The sequence below is a fragment of the Heterocephalus glaber genome, unplaced genomic scaffold (assembly GCF_053883595.1).
Source record: "Heterocephalus glaber isolate CG9 unplaced genomic scaffold, H.glaber_assembly_v1.0 deba00001472, whole genome shotgun sequence".
Lineage (NCBI taxonomy): Eukaryota > Metazoa > Chordata > Mammalia > Rodentia > Bathyergidae > Heterocephalus > Heterocephalus glaber.
In genome coordinates, this window is record NW_028258315.1 from 26,885,749 (window position 1) to 26,902,062 (window position 16,314).

Below are 16,314 nucleotides of genomic sequence, written 5' to 3' on the forward strand. Positions count from 1 at the left end.
TTTTCTCACAAATAGGAAAGGACAGTCTTTGCCAAATAGGCTGGACAGACTGTACAAGAAGTGAGTTAGCAGAATCCACACAGCTCATACCTCAGTGTCCAGAGTCCTGCAGGCCTGTGCAGTGACCAGCCTCCCTCAGAGACCATGCAGTCTTTCAGGGGTCATTGCTCCAGCCTCAATCTGACCTGGGGACGTGAGGAGCTCAGGAATATTGTAGCCATTCAGTCTGTTTGTGGGGAAAATGGTGAACCCCCTTGATTATTCCCCAAGACAGGTGCATGAGCTCATGGTATGGTAAGCAAAACTTCCAGCAAAAAGAGCAGCGCCATGGGTGGGACGCAGTTAGAGTTTGCAGCAGAAGCCACAGAATAACTTGGAAGAGACACAGGAGGTTGGACGTGGGAGATGCTTTTTTCACACCCTGGGACAAATGACTAGTATGTTTCATTTTGCAAACTACTAGATTTGGCAAAACAGATGTGCTTTCGCATATATTTTTTTTAAAATCACAAAAGGGTTTGGCCCAATTTCTTTGAAGAGCCGGTGCTTTTTTACATTTTATATGACCAGGCTTCTGAGCTATGATTGAAACCATGCACTGCATCTTTATGCAGCTAGAGCTGGCCAGTCCTCTACAGGCTGGGGTCACTTTATCTCTGCCATGGCTAGAAGGCACAGCCCCTCTCAGAGGTCCCCGAGCCACAGGCACAGAGCTCCAGCCCTTCCTCAACACCTGTGCTCAAGTCTTCCTACAGTTCAGACCCTCACCCTTGTGCTTCCCCTCCCCAAGATCTCCGACGCGCTGATCAAGCGTGTGCAGGTGTCTCAGGAGCAGTGGGTCAAAGGTGCCCTGGAGCCGAAGGTGTCTGCAGAGTTTGACCTGACCTTGGACAGTGAGCCGCTGCTGCAGGCCATCCACCAGCTGGACTTCCTTCAGATGAAATGTAGGGGTGAGCCTCGGTTGGCCCCAGTTCAGTCAGGGCATCTTCCCAGAGAGGCATCCAGTCTGAGGGGCAGCTTGGTGCTGGTGGGAGCCTTCGATGCCCAGGCCAGCAGAATGAGGAGGGGTGGGGATGCCAAGTCCCAGGCCTGGCTGCAGAGGCTGGGGCCATCGCCCACAGCCAGAGCTGAGCTTCCTCCTTGTAAAGTGAGGACTACTTGTCATTCAGAGACACAAGCTGGATCTGGTGGCATGAATCTGTACTCCCAACACTCTGGGAGGCTGAGACAGGAAATTTCCAAGTTTGAGCCCAGCTGAGACAACACAGCAATTCAGTGACACTCTGTCTCAACATAAAAAGGGCTGGGGATGTAGCTCACTATGAAGGTCCTGGGTTCAACCCTAGTACCACAAAACAAAACAAACAAAAAACACAGTGTCCACCCAGGCTAGGCTAGCCATGGCAGATGCTCTGGGTCCAGGGGTAAACAAATCCGCAACCCCTCAGGACTGAGCTTCTAGTCCAGATAAGGCTATAGATCATGTGCAAACAAATCCGAATACAGTGTCAGATAGTGGTAGGTACTACAAATAAAGAGCAGAGCAAGGGGCAGCAGGAGATGTGGGGGTGTATTGTGAGGTGAGGAGTAGGGAAAGAAGGAAGAAGAAGAGGGAGGAAGGGAAGGAGAGAGAAGCAACCTAAGGGAAGAGCACCTGAGGAGGCAGAGGGGTAGGAAGCACCACGGCTCTGAGGCAGGAACAAGGTTTCTGTATCCCCAGAAAAGCACCAAAGTCAGAAGTGAGAACAGAATGAGCGTGTGGGAGATGGCAGGAGCCAGGTTCAGAGAGCCGAGGGGACACACAATGAAAGGTTAACTGAAGATTCCACAATCCAGCCTTTTATGAGTTAGCAAGTGATAGTCAGAACCAGAGTCCTGTCCTCCACACTGCCTCTCAGAGCCGCCAAGAGCGTTCAGTAGGGGAAGTACAGCTATTGCCTTCAGAAGATGTGGGGGGGGGGGCACACAGGCAGATCTGTGAACCAGGAGTCCTGACTGCAGAATGTGTGATGTGGCCATTTTTAACCTAACAGCCACTTGCACACTCCCGGCTGAGTTCAATGTTTCATACCCTGTGAGGTTCAGAAGTGCCACCGCCCCCAGGTTCAAATGAGATGCAAGGCTGAGAAGCCAGAGTGGCCTGGTGGGGTGAAGGAGCTGCAGTGGAGGCACAGTTACCCCAGAAAGTGAGGGTGCTATGGGAGGAGGCTCAGGGACTCGGGTACTGCTCCTGCCTTGTGGGTCTTGAGGTTCAGAGATGAGAGCAGGAGGGGATGGAAGGGGACCAGGGGGTGAGAGTCTGGCTATGCTGAGAACATGCAAATGGTCAGATTTCACCCAGCTGGGCTGTCAGCTGACACCTGCAGGACAGTGACCTCATTCTTGGAGCCAAGTGGAAATAGGCCATTTTCCCAGCACCAATCTTGTCATTTTCCCATGTACAAAAAGGTCAGAGTGGGCTGTATCAGTTTCAGAACTCTCTTGAGCCCAGTGAATAGAGCTTGAACATACAGTGTCTCCCACTGTCAGCTTAGGCGAGCTCAGGGTACACCTGACACGAACCCTATTGCCTGGGTTGGCTGTTGGGTCCTCCAAGGCTGCTTCCCTTGTCCAGATCTAATCCTCTGACCTCTTAAAGCCCCCTCACACACACACACACACACACAAGGGTTTAAATGCATCAGTGCATTTTGTGTCAGTCAGGTCTACATCACTGTTAACAAATTCCTGAGATAATCTTTGAAAAAAATGGTTTATTTTGGCTCACAGTTAGGGAGGTTCCAGTCCATGGTTGGTTGGCCCACTGTTTGGTGATGGGGCAGCACATCATGGCCACAGTATAGTAGAGCAAAACCACTCTCCTCACACCCAAGGAGCAAAAGAAAAGAAAGGAAGGGGAAGGGGTTGGAGGCCCACAACCCTCTTCAAGGGCATGCCCACAATGATCTGATGATCTCCCACTAATCCTTACCCTTTAAAGTTGCCACCACCCCCAATAATGCCATACTGGAGACCAATCCTAACCCTAACACATGGGCCTTTGGGAGACACTTATGATCCACAGCATAGCACCCAGGCACAAGCCTCAGACTGCCTCATTTGGTCCCAGTCCCTCCAAGAGAGGGCAGCAGGCATAATGTAGTCTCTGGTATGTGCTCTGCCCTGGCCTTAGAGTCTGTACCACAGTTGTCGGTGGGCAGGTGGGAAAGAGGAGCACCTTCCTCAGGTTACTGGCTTTGAGCACAGGGCCCCATCCACAGGCCCCAGGATGTGGGACTCCCTCTAGGGCTCCTTGTACTTCCCTGTCCACTGGCAGTGGCTGCCGATGGCCAGGGAGAGAGTTCAGCCACGTTGTCCTCAGGGGCCTGTGAGAGCAGGGCACTGGGAGCTGACCCCACGGTCCCTGTCCCAGTGCCACCTGCCCCCCTGCTGCAGCTGGAGAAGTGCTGCACCCGCAACAACAGTGTCACACTGGCCTGGAGGACACCGCCCTTCACCCCCAGCCCTGCCGATGGCTATGTCCTGGAGCTGGATGACGGCGATGGGGGGCAGTTCCGGGTGAGCCCTGTGGATCCCAGGGGGTCCTGATGCATGGTGGTTGGGAGGGGAAAGGGCTAGTCTGTGCGCCTTCTCGTAACCACATGCCACCCAAGAACAGGGCTCGGCCACAAGGACCCATGGGCACAGGCAGCTGCAACTGAGTGAGATTTGTCTCAAAATAAAAAAGGCCAGAGGATGCAGCTCAGTGCAAAGGTCCTGGGTTTAATCCTCAGGACCATGTGCCAAAAACGAAAAAATTTATATATATATATATAAACATTTATATATATAAATATATATATATAAATTTTAGAGGAAGTGAGTCCCTTGGGAATCACTGAATCATGTGCGGACATAGCCCATGGGGAAGTGAGGTGATGCAGCTGGCATCAGGGACAGCAGACCTTAGGTGGGTGCAGAACTAGGTCACTCCTGTAGCGCAAGTGAAGCAGGAGGGGAAGGAGCTCTTCCCTCAGAAACCAGGAAGGAGAACAGAGAAAGACTGCAGATACTAAGAGAAGAACCCACAGAGTTCAGACACAGCCCCTCCTCCTCGAATACTGGCCAAGGCCAGGGTTCATGGGCAGCAGGGTGCAGGCACCGGAGAGGCTTTAGATGCAGATAGCTGGATTTGAAACATGGCTCCCATGTGGATTAGCTGGGATCTGGAATGAGCTTCCATCTTCTCAGGATTCTCTGTGGGTGGCCCCAGGTTGTGTGGTGATTAGGATGCTTCATGCAATGAGGGGTGCACAGCGATGACAATTAGCAATGGAGCCACAAGTGAAGAGTGAGCCCTGCCTGAGCTGGGTGTGTGGTGCACGCCTGTTATCCCAGCACTCAGGAGGATGAGGCAGGAGGATTGCCACAAGTTCAAGGCCAGCCTGGACTACATAGTGAGTTCAGGACCAGCCTGAACTACAAAGAGAGACCTTGTCTCAGAAACTAAAAAAATAAAGAGCAAGCCCTGAATGGGCAGCACTGCCTGGTGAGAACCACGCATAGCCATACGTCCTGGGGGTTAGTAGGACAAGAGGAACTTGGAAGCCAATGGCAAACAAACAAATCCATAGAAAGGAGAAATTGGGGCCCAGGGCAGGAACATCTTACCCCCTGGGGACATCTAAAAATCAGCAGCCCAGGAAGCCGAGGAGCAGAAGATGCAACATCGAGAGTGAGAGGGGATGTGGCAGTCATTGTTCCCCAGGCTCCAGAGGGTTCTGGCAGGGCTGGCCTCAGCAGAAGCAGGAGATTCTCTGGTAGTGTGGGATCCAGCTGCACAAGTGCAACCTGCCTCACTAGGACCCCTACCCTGCACCTCCCAGCCACCCAGCCAACAGTGGGGGAACCTACCCACTTGGACATGGCCTAGGCCCAGCTGTGCTGGCTGCAGTCTCCCTTATTCAGTCAGTCCTACTGGGTGATAGCACTTTGAGTGTCAATTTGCTATGAAGGATTTTCTTGGAGCCCCAGGGTCCTAATGGGCAACCTTGGCTCTTTCAGGAGGTATACGTTGGCAAGGAGACCCTGTGCACCATAGATGGGCTGCACTTCAATAGCACCTACAATGCCAGGGTCAAGGCCTTCAACTCCTCGGGTGTCGGGCCATACAGCAAGACAGTTGTCCTGCAGACGTCTGATGGTAAGCACCACGTCTCGGAGAGAGCACATAGATGAATCCTCTTTTGTCCTGAGTGCCGTGGTCATAATTTTAGAAAGCATGTCCCGCATCCTGGCCCACAATGGGCTGCAGAACAGAGAACTAAGCTTTGTGACCTTGGCCACATCACTTTACTTCTCCGTGTTTCAGTCAACCACAGAGAGGAAGGCCATCAATGTCCCCTTCTTTCTCTGTTAACAGTGTGAGTGTTTGAAAGGGTCCCAGAATGCAGAACTCCACGATGCACCTATATGTGGGACCGGGAGGCCTGAACACCTGTGTTTTTTGGCAAGGCTGTGTTCTGAAGATGAGAACATGGAGGAACACAGAGCAAGGAACATACACATGAGTGAGCGTGGGTGTGTGTGCGTTTGTGTGGTGTGTGTACACTTGCCAGGCAGAGGGCCACTGGACACTGTGTGCCCACTTTCCAGTGAAAACCAGTGAGTCCGTGTCTCAGCACATTAGAAACTGTTGGATTTCCATCTCCTGATCCTACTCTTACGTCCTCCCTTTCCAGTGGCCTGGTTCACATTTGACCCCAATTCTGGGCACCGGGACATCATTTTATCCAATGACAACCAGACAGCCACCTGCAGCAGCTATGATGACCGGGTAGTGCTGGGCACTGCCGCGTTCTCCAAGGGTGTGCACTACTGGGAGCTGCACGTGGACCGGTACGACAACCACCCAGACCCTGCCTTTGGCGTGGCCAGGGCCAGTGTAGCCAAGGACATGATGTTGGGCAAGGACGACAAGGCCTGGGCCATGTACGTGGACAACAACCGCAGCTGGTTCATGCACTGTAACTCCCACACCAACAGGTGCGTGCTGCCTCGCCCTCCCTCCCCTCCCTCCCCTCCCCGCCCTGCCTGATGTGTTCCTTCCATTTTCTTCCTCAAAGCCAGGCGTGCAGGGCCCAGGGGGTGGTGTTTTTAGGCACTTTGATCACCAGTTCCGGGTGGCTTTGACAATGACCAGGGAAGTTATCACTGGTCTGTGGCCCAGATGAGAGTGTGCGACAATGACTAGGACAGCACTCCCACAGCAGGTCTGCCGTCTTGCAGCTGGCACATGGTGGGTATTCTGCTGGGTACTGAGCTTACGGTCTTCTTTCTGGTTCTGCTTCCCTTTTCTTTGCAACCATCAAGCCAAGCCTGGGTCACTTCAGGGTGTGAGCCCTGGTTTTCCATGCAGGAAGCAGATGTTGCCATTGCTGGCCATTCACCTGGAGTGACCTCTCCCATTGTCCTCAGGGGTGAGGAGCCTCAAGGAGCAGAGTTCACTGGCCCCCGACTCTTGACAGTTGGTCCCTGAGGTTTCCTGCTCTGGGTCTACCTGCTGCTCCTACAGACAGCCGTGGGCACCTCCCCCACAGTGGGAGAGCCCAGCTTCTCTCCCAGGGCCTGCTAGTCTGGCGAGGAACTTGTGTGAAGTCCCAGGAGCCCCACCTGCTGGCTGCCAGTTTACTGTTAATCCCTTTCCCCCTAGAGGCCTGAGGGAGGGAAGCAGCTCTCTCTTTTTGCACTCTGTGCCTCGACTGCATTTTCTTACTGGCTGATTGGGCGATGCAGGCTGGCCCCTCCCTTCACCTGCAACCCGCGGAGGGGCGGAGTTCTGGCCCACCAGCTCCAAACGTGGTGAAAGTCAAGGCCGGACACTTCAGGATGGTTACTACCGCCACCCTGTGGCCAATATCCGAAGAGCACCTCCAGCCCAGTTTCAGTTCCCTTTCTGCCTGTGGGTCCTGACCCATGCCTGCCCTTGAGCACCTTCCAGAAAACCTGCCCTCTCAAGGAGCGCCTTCCTGGCCTGTCCACAAGCCCTCCTCCAGGCTTCGTGTTGTGAGCCCTTCCACTGCTCACCTTTCTGGCCCCGCTGCTCAGTTCACTCCTAACAGCACAACAGCATGCTTTTCTTATGGGGTGAATCAGCCCATGGGGAGGAGGCAAGGTCAGCCCGGCCCAGGCCCTGCTTGGAGGGTGCTCCTCCCTAACCACATGATATGGGCTCCGGGCTCCATCACTGAGGATCTCAAGGGGGGATGGCGACTCAGAGGGCTTGATTTCCAACTTGTGCCCTTCTGCCAGCCACATGCTGTAGCCTTCGTGTCTCCATCTTAGTCCAGCTCAGCATTCCCACAGCTGAAAACTGAGAAGGGGATCAAATTAGTTCTTTTCTTTGGCAAGCAAAGGCAACTTCTGTATCCATGTTGCCTGCTCCCTAGGTTCAGAGAGGACCCTGACTCTGTGGTATGCAAATCTTACATAGAGCTGGGAGGAGCTGAGCAGCCCAGTCCCCCCACCCCACGCCAGTTAAGTCTTCCTGAGTGGTCTAGTAATGCGTGCATGTACTGCCATATGCTTGGACAATCACAGAATATGCCTTGCCCCAACCCTGGGACTGGTTTTAGGTGAGGGTATCCCAACATCCTTCAAACAATTCTCCTGAGTCATGGCCTGCATCCTAGGCTGAGTGTAGTGATGGGTCTTCCTGGGTGTCTCTCTGTAGGACAGAAGGCGGCGTGTGCAAGGGGGCCACTGTGGGCGTGCTGCTGGACCTGAATAAGCACACCTTGACCTTCTTCATCAATGGACAGCAGCAGGGCCCCACAGCCTTCAGCCATGTGGATGGTGTCTTCATGCCGGCCCTCAGCCTCAACCGCAATGTGCAGGTACCTCGTGCCCAGCATGGTCTGGATGCTCCCTGCTGCCAGCCCCATACTGCTGCGCCCACTAGAGCAAGTTAGAGTCTCAAGAAGCTGGTTACCAAACAGACAGACAGAGCACAGATCCCACCTGCTGCTGCCCAGCACTCCCAGAGTGAGGGCTCTCTAGAGCGATCAGATCCCCCTTGTTCCCTCGAACCAAGCGGGACCCACTTTGAAGAAGCAGAGCTCAGTGCTGGGACCAGGCAGGGGGCCCAGCCAGAGATAAAATGAGAGTCCGAGGGTGACGGAGAAGAGCACCAAGGGGTGGCATCCTTCTCTACAGGAGTCCTCCCCTGGAGGGCATGGGGACCTGCCTTGAGCTGCTCACTGGCCCTGCATACTGATGCATCCACGGCAATCATTAACGCCTATTAGTTTTGCAAAATGTTGGGTTTCAATGTATTTTTATACATGCACATAATATATTTTGATTCTATCCATTTGCCCTATGGCCCTTCCTTTACCTCTCCCCTGTCCTCTTCTTGTGCAATAATGGTAACCTTCTACTTTCATGCCATCACTTTTTTTTTCTCTTTTTGAACTTTTGGGACAAGGTCTCACTATGTAGTCCAGTCTAGGCTTGAACTCTGTGTAGCCCAGGCTGGCCTCAAACTCACAGTGATCCTCCTGCCTCATCCTCCTGAGTACTGGGATTAGGGCATGTGCTACCATAACCAGCTTATTTTTTTTGTAAGAGTCTACAGATTAGAGAAAACGTGATACTTGTCCTTCTCAGTCTGTTGTATTTTGCTTAACATGATGATCTCCAGTTCCATCTATTTTCTTGCAAATGACAGCAATTACTTCTTGATCATTTACCAAGGATATCAGTCCATGGGGTTAGCAAGACAACCACAGGAAAGGAACGCAGGCCGCAGCCTCAGCTGTCCGGTCTTCTCTTCCAGGTCACCCTGCACACAGGATTGGAAGTGCCAACAAACCTGGGGAGGCCAAAGCTGACAGGCAACTAGCCTAGCAGCTCCTGCTGTCCAGCTGGCCTGTGACCGGGGCCTCGCTGGAAAGAGCTGCATATCCTCATGAAGCTCCGGTTACCCAAGGGGACAATGAGCAAGGAGCAAGTCCTGGGTACAGCTTAGCAGCCACTGAACATCTGGAGATGTTTTCTTTGGGGTGGGCTGCAGGCCACGCTGTGGCTGCCACGCCAGTGGAGGACACCAGTGTGTGTTTCACCTTCTTCCACCCAAATGCTACAGAGACTCAGCACGTGGGGCTTTCCTAAGGGATCAAGACCTTTGGGACATGTGTGTGCTTCCTGCTGTCTGACTGCGAAGTTGATTTTTGTTGGCGGAAAGAGGAAGGCAGACTTTGAGATTGGCACTCTGAGATGGAGCTGGGGCTGTGATGTCACCCATGCCTGAGTGTTACCCCTGCTGGCAGGTTCTTGTCTCTGCTGGGAGAAGCCATCCTTCAGCATTCTGGTTCTGGGGCCTTCAGTACATGACATGCCACTTGTAGGCCTAATTTCAGGACTGATCATAAGGGACATTAATCATTAATACTTGATTTTTGCTTCTCTCACTGAACTACTGACAACCTTTTAAAGGGCTTCCTTAGGGTCTTTATTAATCAACCAGTCGTATGCTCTCTCTCTCTCTCTCTCTCTCTCTCTCTCTCTCACACACACACACACACACACACACACACTCATGGGTTTGTGCAACAGTCGACCACATGTCATTTCCTGAGTTCTTAGTTTTTAGCCATAGATGGAAACATTGGAACTTTAATGCCTGTGACATGTCTTTGCCTGGAGGTGACTTTTCCTGGAAATGGATGCCCCAGAAGCTAACTGGAAATGTGTCCAGCTGTTCTTCTGAGCCAGGCCACACACACACTTAGAAGCACGGAAGCTGGAGACTCTCATGTCAGTCAACCTTTTGCTTTGAGACACCCCCACCACCACTATGTACTGCAGTCAGGAAAGCATTACAGATGCAAGAAGTTCCCCAATGGCAAGAGGGTGGCTCTGCTGACAGGTGGGCAGGACCTGTGAGGAAGACAGGAACTCGAGGGTAACAGCCCACACAGGTGTGCTGTGTCCCATGGGCCAGGGGGCTCTGGGGTGAGTCCTCCTCCTCCTCCTGGAAACAAGACCAGGAAGAAGTCCACATTGTCCTCCCACTCCTAGGACCTGGCCTCTGTCTCCTCCCTCATTCCCTGTGCTCTGCTCCTCTAGCTCCACCTGGAAGTCAGCTTGCTGTCACCTTTCTAAGACTCTGTTATCAATCATGTGATTTTGACACTAAGGACTGGCTCGTCCATTTGCTGGGGTGGGTTTTTGTAAGACTCGCCCATGCCCCGGCACCAACTGTGCTCCCTCAGCCGCTTTCTCATGCAGATCCTGTGCCTGTTTCTGAGGATCCACCACTAGGCTTTCAGGGCCAACCATCCTACCTCGGACTTCGCTCATGGCCCACCATCTGCACAGATGTGCCATCGGGCCAGCTGCCCAGTGTCACCAGGAGCATCGTGGTGCTATATCCTGGCCTCCATGCCAGGCCCCAGTCCCGGGCTTGACTTACCATTCTCCTTTCCTGTCTGGTGGTTTCTGGCTCTGCTTACCCTGTCTCGGAGCCCTGTCCAAGCTCTCTCAGTCACGTACAGGACCTGGCCTGCTGTCCTCAGCTGCTTGGATGCCTCCCTCATCCACTCTCCTTTAGCCTTGGCCACAGCCCCAGCTTCAGGGCCCTGGATCTACATGCAGCAGATGCCCAAAGGCTGAAGAACACAGAGAAGCCACAGCCCTCTTGGGCCAAGGAAGCCATGGTAAGGTCCACAAGTCCAGATGCCCATGGCTTTGGGAGTGTCTTCCTGTCTTGAAGAAAACAGGCCATGCCCTAGGCATGCAGGCAGTGCTGGCAAGGCTGGGCCGCAGGCAGGGCAAGGCTGTGAAGTCAAGGAAAGTCCTTGCAGTCAGCAGAGGGTCACAAGGTCACCAAAAATCACCCATCTTGAAGCAGGAGCAGTTCAGGGATGCCTGGGGGAGCCAGCAGCTAGATCAGAGGTGGTGCAGAAATACAGATGGGAATGCCCACAATTTCAGGTGGTTTGTTTTTTTTAAGCAGTGCTGGAGACCAAACCCAGGGCCCCACACATACTAGGCAAGCACCCACCACTGAGCCACATCCTAGCCCTCCAGTGGCCTCTTTAAGAACAAAGTTGCCTCAAGTCCTAAGAGGAGCAGCCAGGACAGTGCATTGGGTGGGGGCATGCCCCTTTTCTTACCTGCACCAGAGCCCAGAAGCAGTATGGCTGATACCAGGGCAGTGCCAGGCAGTCCTTCCAAGCTACCCCAGGCACAGCTCCTCTCAGGGCAAGCATGGGCCACCAAGAGAAGGGCAGGCTGACCATGCACTTGTGCTCTTGAGGGATCCGAAAAGCAAAGAAGGAACTTACCAACTCTTTAAGGCAGAAGTAGTAGAAGGGAGAGACAGGTCATGGAATTCTCATCACCACTCTGCAGTATGGACAGATGTTTGTACATAAATGAGATCAGGATGATGCTTCAGTTGGGCTGGCTGAGAATACCTTGGTGTAAATCTATCTAGCAGTTTCCATGAGAAAGGAACTCAGAGTAGCTTAAGATGTGGAGTTCCACTGTATCACAATCGATGCCTCTGTACATAGCCCCACAGTTCTTTCTTTGCTAGCAAGCCACTCTGATCAAAGTGTACTCAAGTTCATCTCTTTTAGTACTCACTGGCATCCTCCCTCATTCCGAGCATCCAGCTCCTGCTCCAAAACGGGAGGGCAGTGCCCACAGCAGCCCTTTCTTCCTTCTCTGTCCACTTTGGGACATAATGATCCCAGTTTTAGTGAACATGGGTGCTCAGCCTAAGCACTGTGACCCAGGCTGATCGCAAGGCTGTGTGTCCTCTGTAGCTGTGACAGCACCCTTAATGCCCTATGGCCCCCAGGATGGGGGTGGCATGCTTCTCAGAGAAAGCCAATGTGACACCATGGTGCTTCCCAAAAGACAGGGAGGCATTCCTCCTGAGCCCTTTCTCTGCTCAGTGCCCCTTGCTTGCTAGAGCACCTTCAGGCAGAATCAGATGCAGCACCGATGCGCACTCTCCCAGGATTCCTGCATCACTCCAGTGAAAGGCTGTCCTCCTCTCACTGTTTCAGTAACAGTGGCAGGTGGTTGCCACCTGCAGCTGGGAGGGTGGGTGACCCCTTTGGGATCTCAACATGGGAATGCTGAAGTACCCCGTAACAGGATTGGATGAAGCCAGTTTCTGACCTCTATGGTACTTTGGGGCAACCTCCAGTTAGTTGTGACAACCACATGTATCTAGAGGTTGCTGGCTATTCCTGGGGGTTGTCCCCACTGAGGACCCCAGGGTCATGCTACTGGTCTGTCATTCATCAATATTCAGAGTGATGGTAGCCTCCACTTCCGTGTTGCACTGAGACCCTGTATTACAAAGCTGCCGACTCTCATGTCAGCCCAAGACCAGGATTTACCACAAGCCTTCGGGTGGGGAAAGGGTGAGCCACAAGCAGATGCCATGGTCCCAGGTCACACATCTCTGCTCCTGGAGGATGCCTGGCACCACCCTCCTTCCTTAGAGAGGAAAAACTTACGTTTATTCCTTGGCCACTAGAAACAACAGACTTTTTAATGAGTCTGTGGTCTTCAGCAGGTTATAAAAATTAATCAGATATTTCTAGAACATATTCAAAGTCTGTGCTGATCCTGGGAAATCTCAGGACTTTTTTTTTTTTTTTAAGTGGGCCTGTAGCTGTTGTCACTGACAGGAATCCTGGCAGCTTAGGAAACAGGCTGCAGAAAGATGCAGGTGGGCTCGGCACAGAATGATGCACTGACCACACAACAGGTGCAGCCCTCAAGATGCTTACCTCTCTTAACCTGGCTTTGACATTGGTTCATGGCATGGGTCGGGGCAAATCTCTGAATCTTTCTATGCCTCAGTATCCCCACCTGCACATGGGACTAGTCACAATAACCTACCTCCTCTTCTGTCTTGTGAGGATCATGGAATAGCACTTTTTGAAGAAAAAAAAAACCTTGCAGTCTCTCAAGTCTAGGCCAGTGGCTCACATTCGACGGATCAAAGCTGTGTGGTGATTTTCTACAGTCCTCTGACCACATGTCTTCCATCTAAGTCTCCTTGAACCACGACAAGTATTGACTACACAGCTGTCTGGCTGGAGGAGGTAGAAGAGGCATTTAAGACAGCTGTCACATGACCACAGACAGTAACATCCCAAGTGTTGCATTCCCAAGGAGGTCTGGGTTAATGGTGCTCTGTTCAAGTGCAGGGAAGATGCTGTCACCAATTTCGTAGCTTCAAGCAGAAGCCCCCACCAAGCCAAGGAGACATTAAGGTGGCATTCTGCCTCCCTGGTCACTAAGTCCTGGTGTCCAAGAGCTCCCTCACCCACAAGCTCTCTGTAGAAAGCAGAGAGCTCATGACTGCTGGGACTTCACTTTCTGAGCTATTAAGGGAGAAGTCTCAATGGATGATGTTGACTTCAATTGGACAGAGTTGGGAGTTGACTGCAGGGAAGTCTCAACTGGAAGCAACACTATTCTTTCAAGAGGCACAGCTCATGGTGGGCACAGCCTCCAACCTAGTCCTAGGAAAGGCCCTGAGGCTTGTGGGCCAATAAAGTGGGCACAGGGCACCAGGCCAGGGCCCTGGGCAAGGCTTCGGGGCTGCTGGTGACCATGAGAGCAGGACTTGGGGGGTGCCTGTTCCATGAGACAGGCCTGGGACAGCCATTCCAATCCCTCCCACTGGAGTCTGGACTTCATGAGCCGCACAGGGTCTCAGCACTGGAAGGGGCAAGCAGACAAAGCGGAAATGTAAATGCATGATGTAGAATTGCTGCCTTCACACTACACTGTTGTATTAAGCATGAGGTGTTTGTTTAACATTGGCAAAGGAATTTAACAAGAAAAAAGCTGTGTCCTTATTTTGGCTGTCGACAAACCTTCCATTTTCCTGCCTTTCTTTGCCCCTGCTTCCCACCCTCCCCATCACATCACTTTGTCCCTCGTGGTTGGTGTTTGGTGGCACATCTTGGTCCTGTGGCTGTTCATGTTCCACGGAAAACACAGAGGGGTGGGGAGTGGTGAGGCAAGTAATTTTTTCTAATTTTTGTATTGGTATCCACAAGCGTTTGTATTTTTTGAATTGCAAACACTGTGTTTTGTGGTCTTTGGGGGTTGGTTGCACTTTCTGTATTACCTTTTGAAAAACTTGAGTTTTATCAGTCTTAAGCAGACTTGAAATAAATTCTTTTGACACTGCCAGCAACTGGAAGACAGGTGTTGTCTGTGATGGTAGTTCAGAGGCACTTGTGCCTTTTTGCTGGACAAGTGGGGAGTGGGAAGCGGGAAGCGGGGGTGGCCTTTCACCTAGGAGGGCCACTAGGTGGGTGCTGTGAGTAGCGGACCACTGTGGTTTTGCTTTGTCTGCCCACAAAATCTTGAGGTGTGGATATATATGGCTCTAAATTGTAAGGCAACACTTCCAACAGTGGGGAGGTCATGGAATTCATTTCTACAAAAGTACCAAAGCTGGACATATGAACAGTCAACACATGGTTAAGGTAAATCCACAAATGAAAAATGTATTTGTGTTCCAAACAGTAACAGCTGTGGGGAACCATCCAGGAGACTCACCGGCCCTTTGGCCACATGGAGTGAAACCAGATGTGTCCGACCTGGATACTCTGTCCCTCACTGCCTTCTCACAAGGTCCTCGTTAACAGCCAGCTGACATCCTAACATGTACCCACTGATCACCGGGTGGGCTTAGCTACGGAAGCTGCAGGTCAGGACTCCAGGGAAGCAGGCTGAGATTAGAGTGTGGGTGTTTCTTGGTGGTGCTCTTGGGATCAGCACCCATGGGAGGCAAGAGGAGGAGAGAAGGGACAGAGAAAAACATCAAGACCCAGTGAAGTCCCTGGCCAGCTCAGCTTTGGTGTTCCCCTGAGCTGGAGTGAGAGGACTGAGCTTTGAGTTCTCCCATCCATTACAGACACCCAGGAAAGGGATGGAGCAATCCCTAAAGATGCTAACAGCCAAGGGCCTCTCCCCCAGGACACACTGCTCCTGGACTCACACGTTCTTCCCCACACATCTTCCCTGCCACCCAGGGTGAGGACAGCTGGGCAGCAGATGCTGGATGCCCAGCTTCCTGTGGCTGACATATCTTCTCCCACATCCTATATACCACTGGGCCTCAGGGGCCAGCACAAGGCCCACAGCACAGATACAGGTGAGTAAACCAGCGAGTTAGCTCACCCAAGACCAGGGCCAAGTTCCTTGTTTCCAGGAAATCTCCCCAGATTTGCTCAGCTGATCTGTCTCTTCAGGGCTGTTCATGGCCCTTTTGTATATAGCCCTGGACGGGGAAGGACTCTGCTTTGGGAAGACCTAGCATGACCTCTGAGTTATAATTGGTATCAGAAAGGACAGGGTGAAAAATGTTCATTCTCATCTGTCCCTGAAGGATAGTATTGGGTACACAGAGATGAAGGCTGAGATCTTTGGTGGAGAAAAGTCAGCCACACCAAAAGATGGTGCAAGTGCAGTGTGGGGCAGCCAGGCTAGCAGCTGGTCACAAGCAGGGGAATCTGGGAACTCCAAACGGGTGGCATCATGGGTGAGGAGTCTGCTCTCTGCCCTTTAGGCTGATTCTATGACAAACACACACTGCCTTACATCATGGTCCCGAGGGGCAATGAGTGACAGAGGTGAGAGCTCCTGCAGGTATGTAACAGTGCTTTGCTCCGCTGGCTGTCTAAGGAGTTGGCAACGAAGCCATTTCCTGGCCTATTCATTGTGTGCCAAGGCCACGGTTCTATAGGCCTTCTGTCTAGCCTGCCTCCCCACCCCTGGCCACAAATGCCATATGTCCTACAGAGCTGTGTGGACTGAATGGTGCAATGTGTGAAGGCAGGAAACACTGCCAAGGGCAGATGGCAACACAAATGGTCAGAGCGCATCTCCCCTGGGCACTGAGGCCCAGGTCCCCTCCCTTTGTACCAAAGGCCAGACCTCACAGGTGACCCCAAATTCCTCCCGATGACTTTCTAACAACCACTTCTCTCAGCTGCTGACCTTGCTGGAAGAAAACTCACCAACAGAAAATAAGGAGCACTGGCTTAAGCTTTACCTTTAGTCCTTAAAATATACAGTTGTGTTTATTATTTTTGTCATTAAAACTCTAAGTGCTTTTAGAATACCCAGTTTTCAGAAAATTGGGGTTTTTTGGCAATGGGAATTGAACTCAGGACCCTGTGCTTTTGAGGCAGGCGGCAGAACCACTGAGCTAAATCCCCAGCCCTGAAAATTGCTTTTTAAATATTTACACAATAAAAAGTAGAAACAGAAACAAGCACAGTA

General features: G+C 52.2%; 1 protein-coding gene across 3 annotated transcripts in view; it reads left to right on the forward strand.

Annotated features, from left to right (window-relative positions):
* Trim67 (tripartite motif containing 67) overlaps positions 1-14,214 on the forward strand; it is a 38,871-nt gene extending 24,657 nt beyond the window's left edge. Inside the window, exons 5-11 of one of the 3 annotated variants that reach the window (XR_015439419.1) lie at positions 791-950; positions 3,413-3,558; positions 5,044-5,182; positions 5,721-6,024; positions 7,712-7,874; positions 8,816-10,697; positions 12,666-14,214. Coding sequence is in view for 2 of the 3 variants with exons in the window: in XM_021266419.2 (XP_021122078.2) it covers positions 791-950; positions 3,413-3,558; positions 5,044-5,182; positions 5,721-6,024; positions 7,712-7,874; positions 8,816-8,881 (978 nt within the window). In the remaining variant the exon portion in view is untranslated. Of the gene's footprint in view, positions 1-790; positions 951-3,412; positions 3,559-5,043; positions 5,183-5,720; positions 6,025-7,711; positions 7,875-8,815 lie in introns of all 3 variants that reach the window. The other 2 variants (XM_021266419.2, XM_004854660.3) reach the window with 2 other exon arrangements.
* The last annotated feature ends 2,100 nt before the right edge of the window (positions 14,215-16,314 follow it).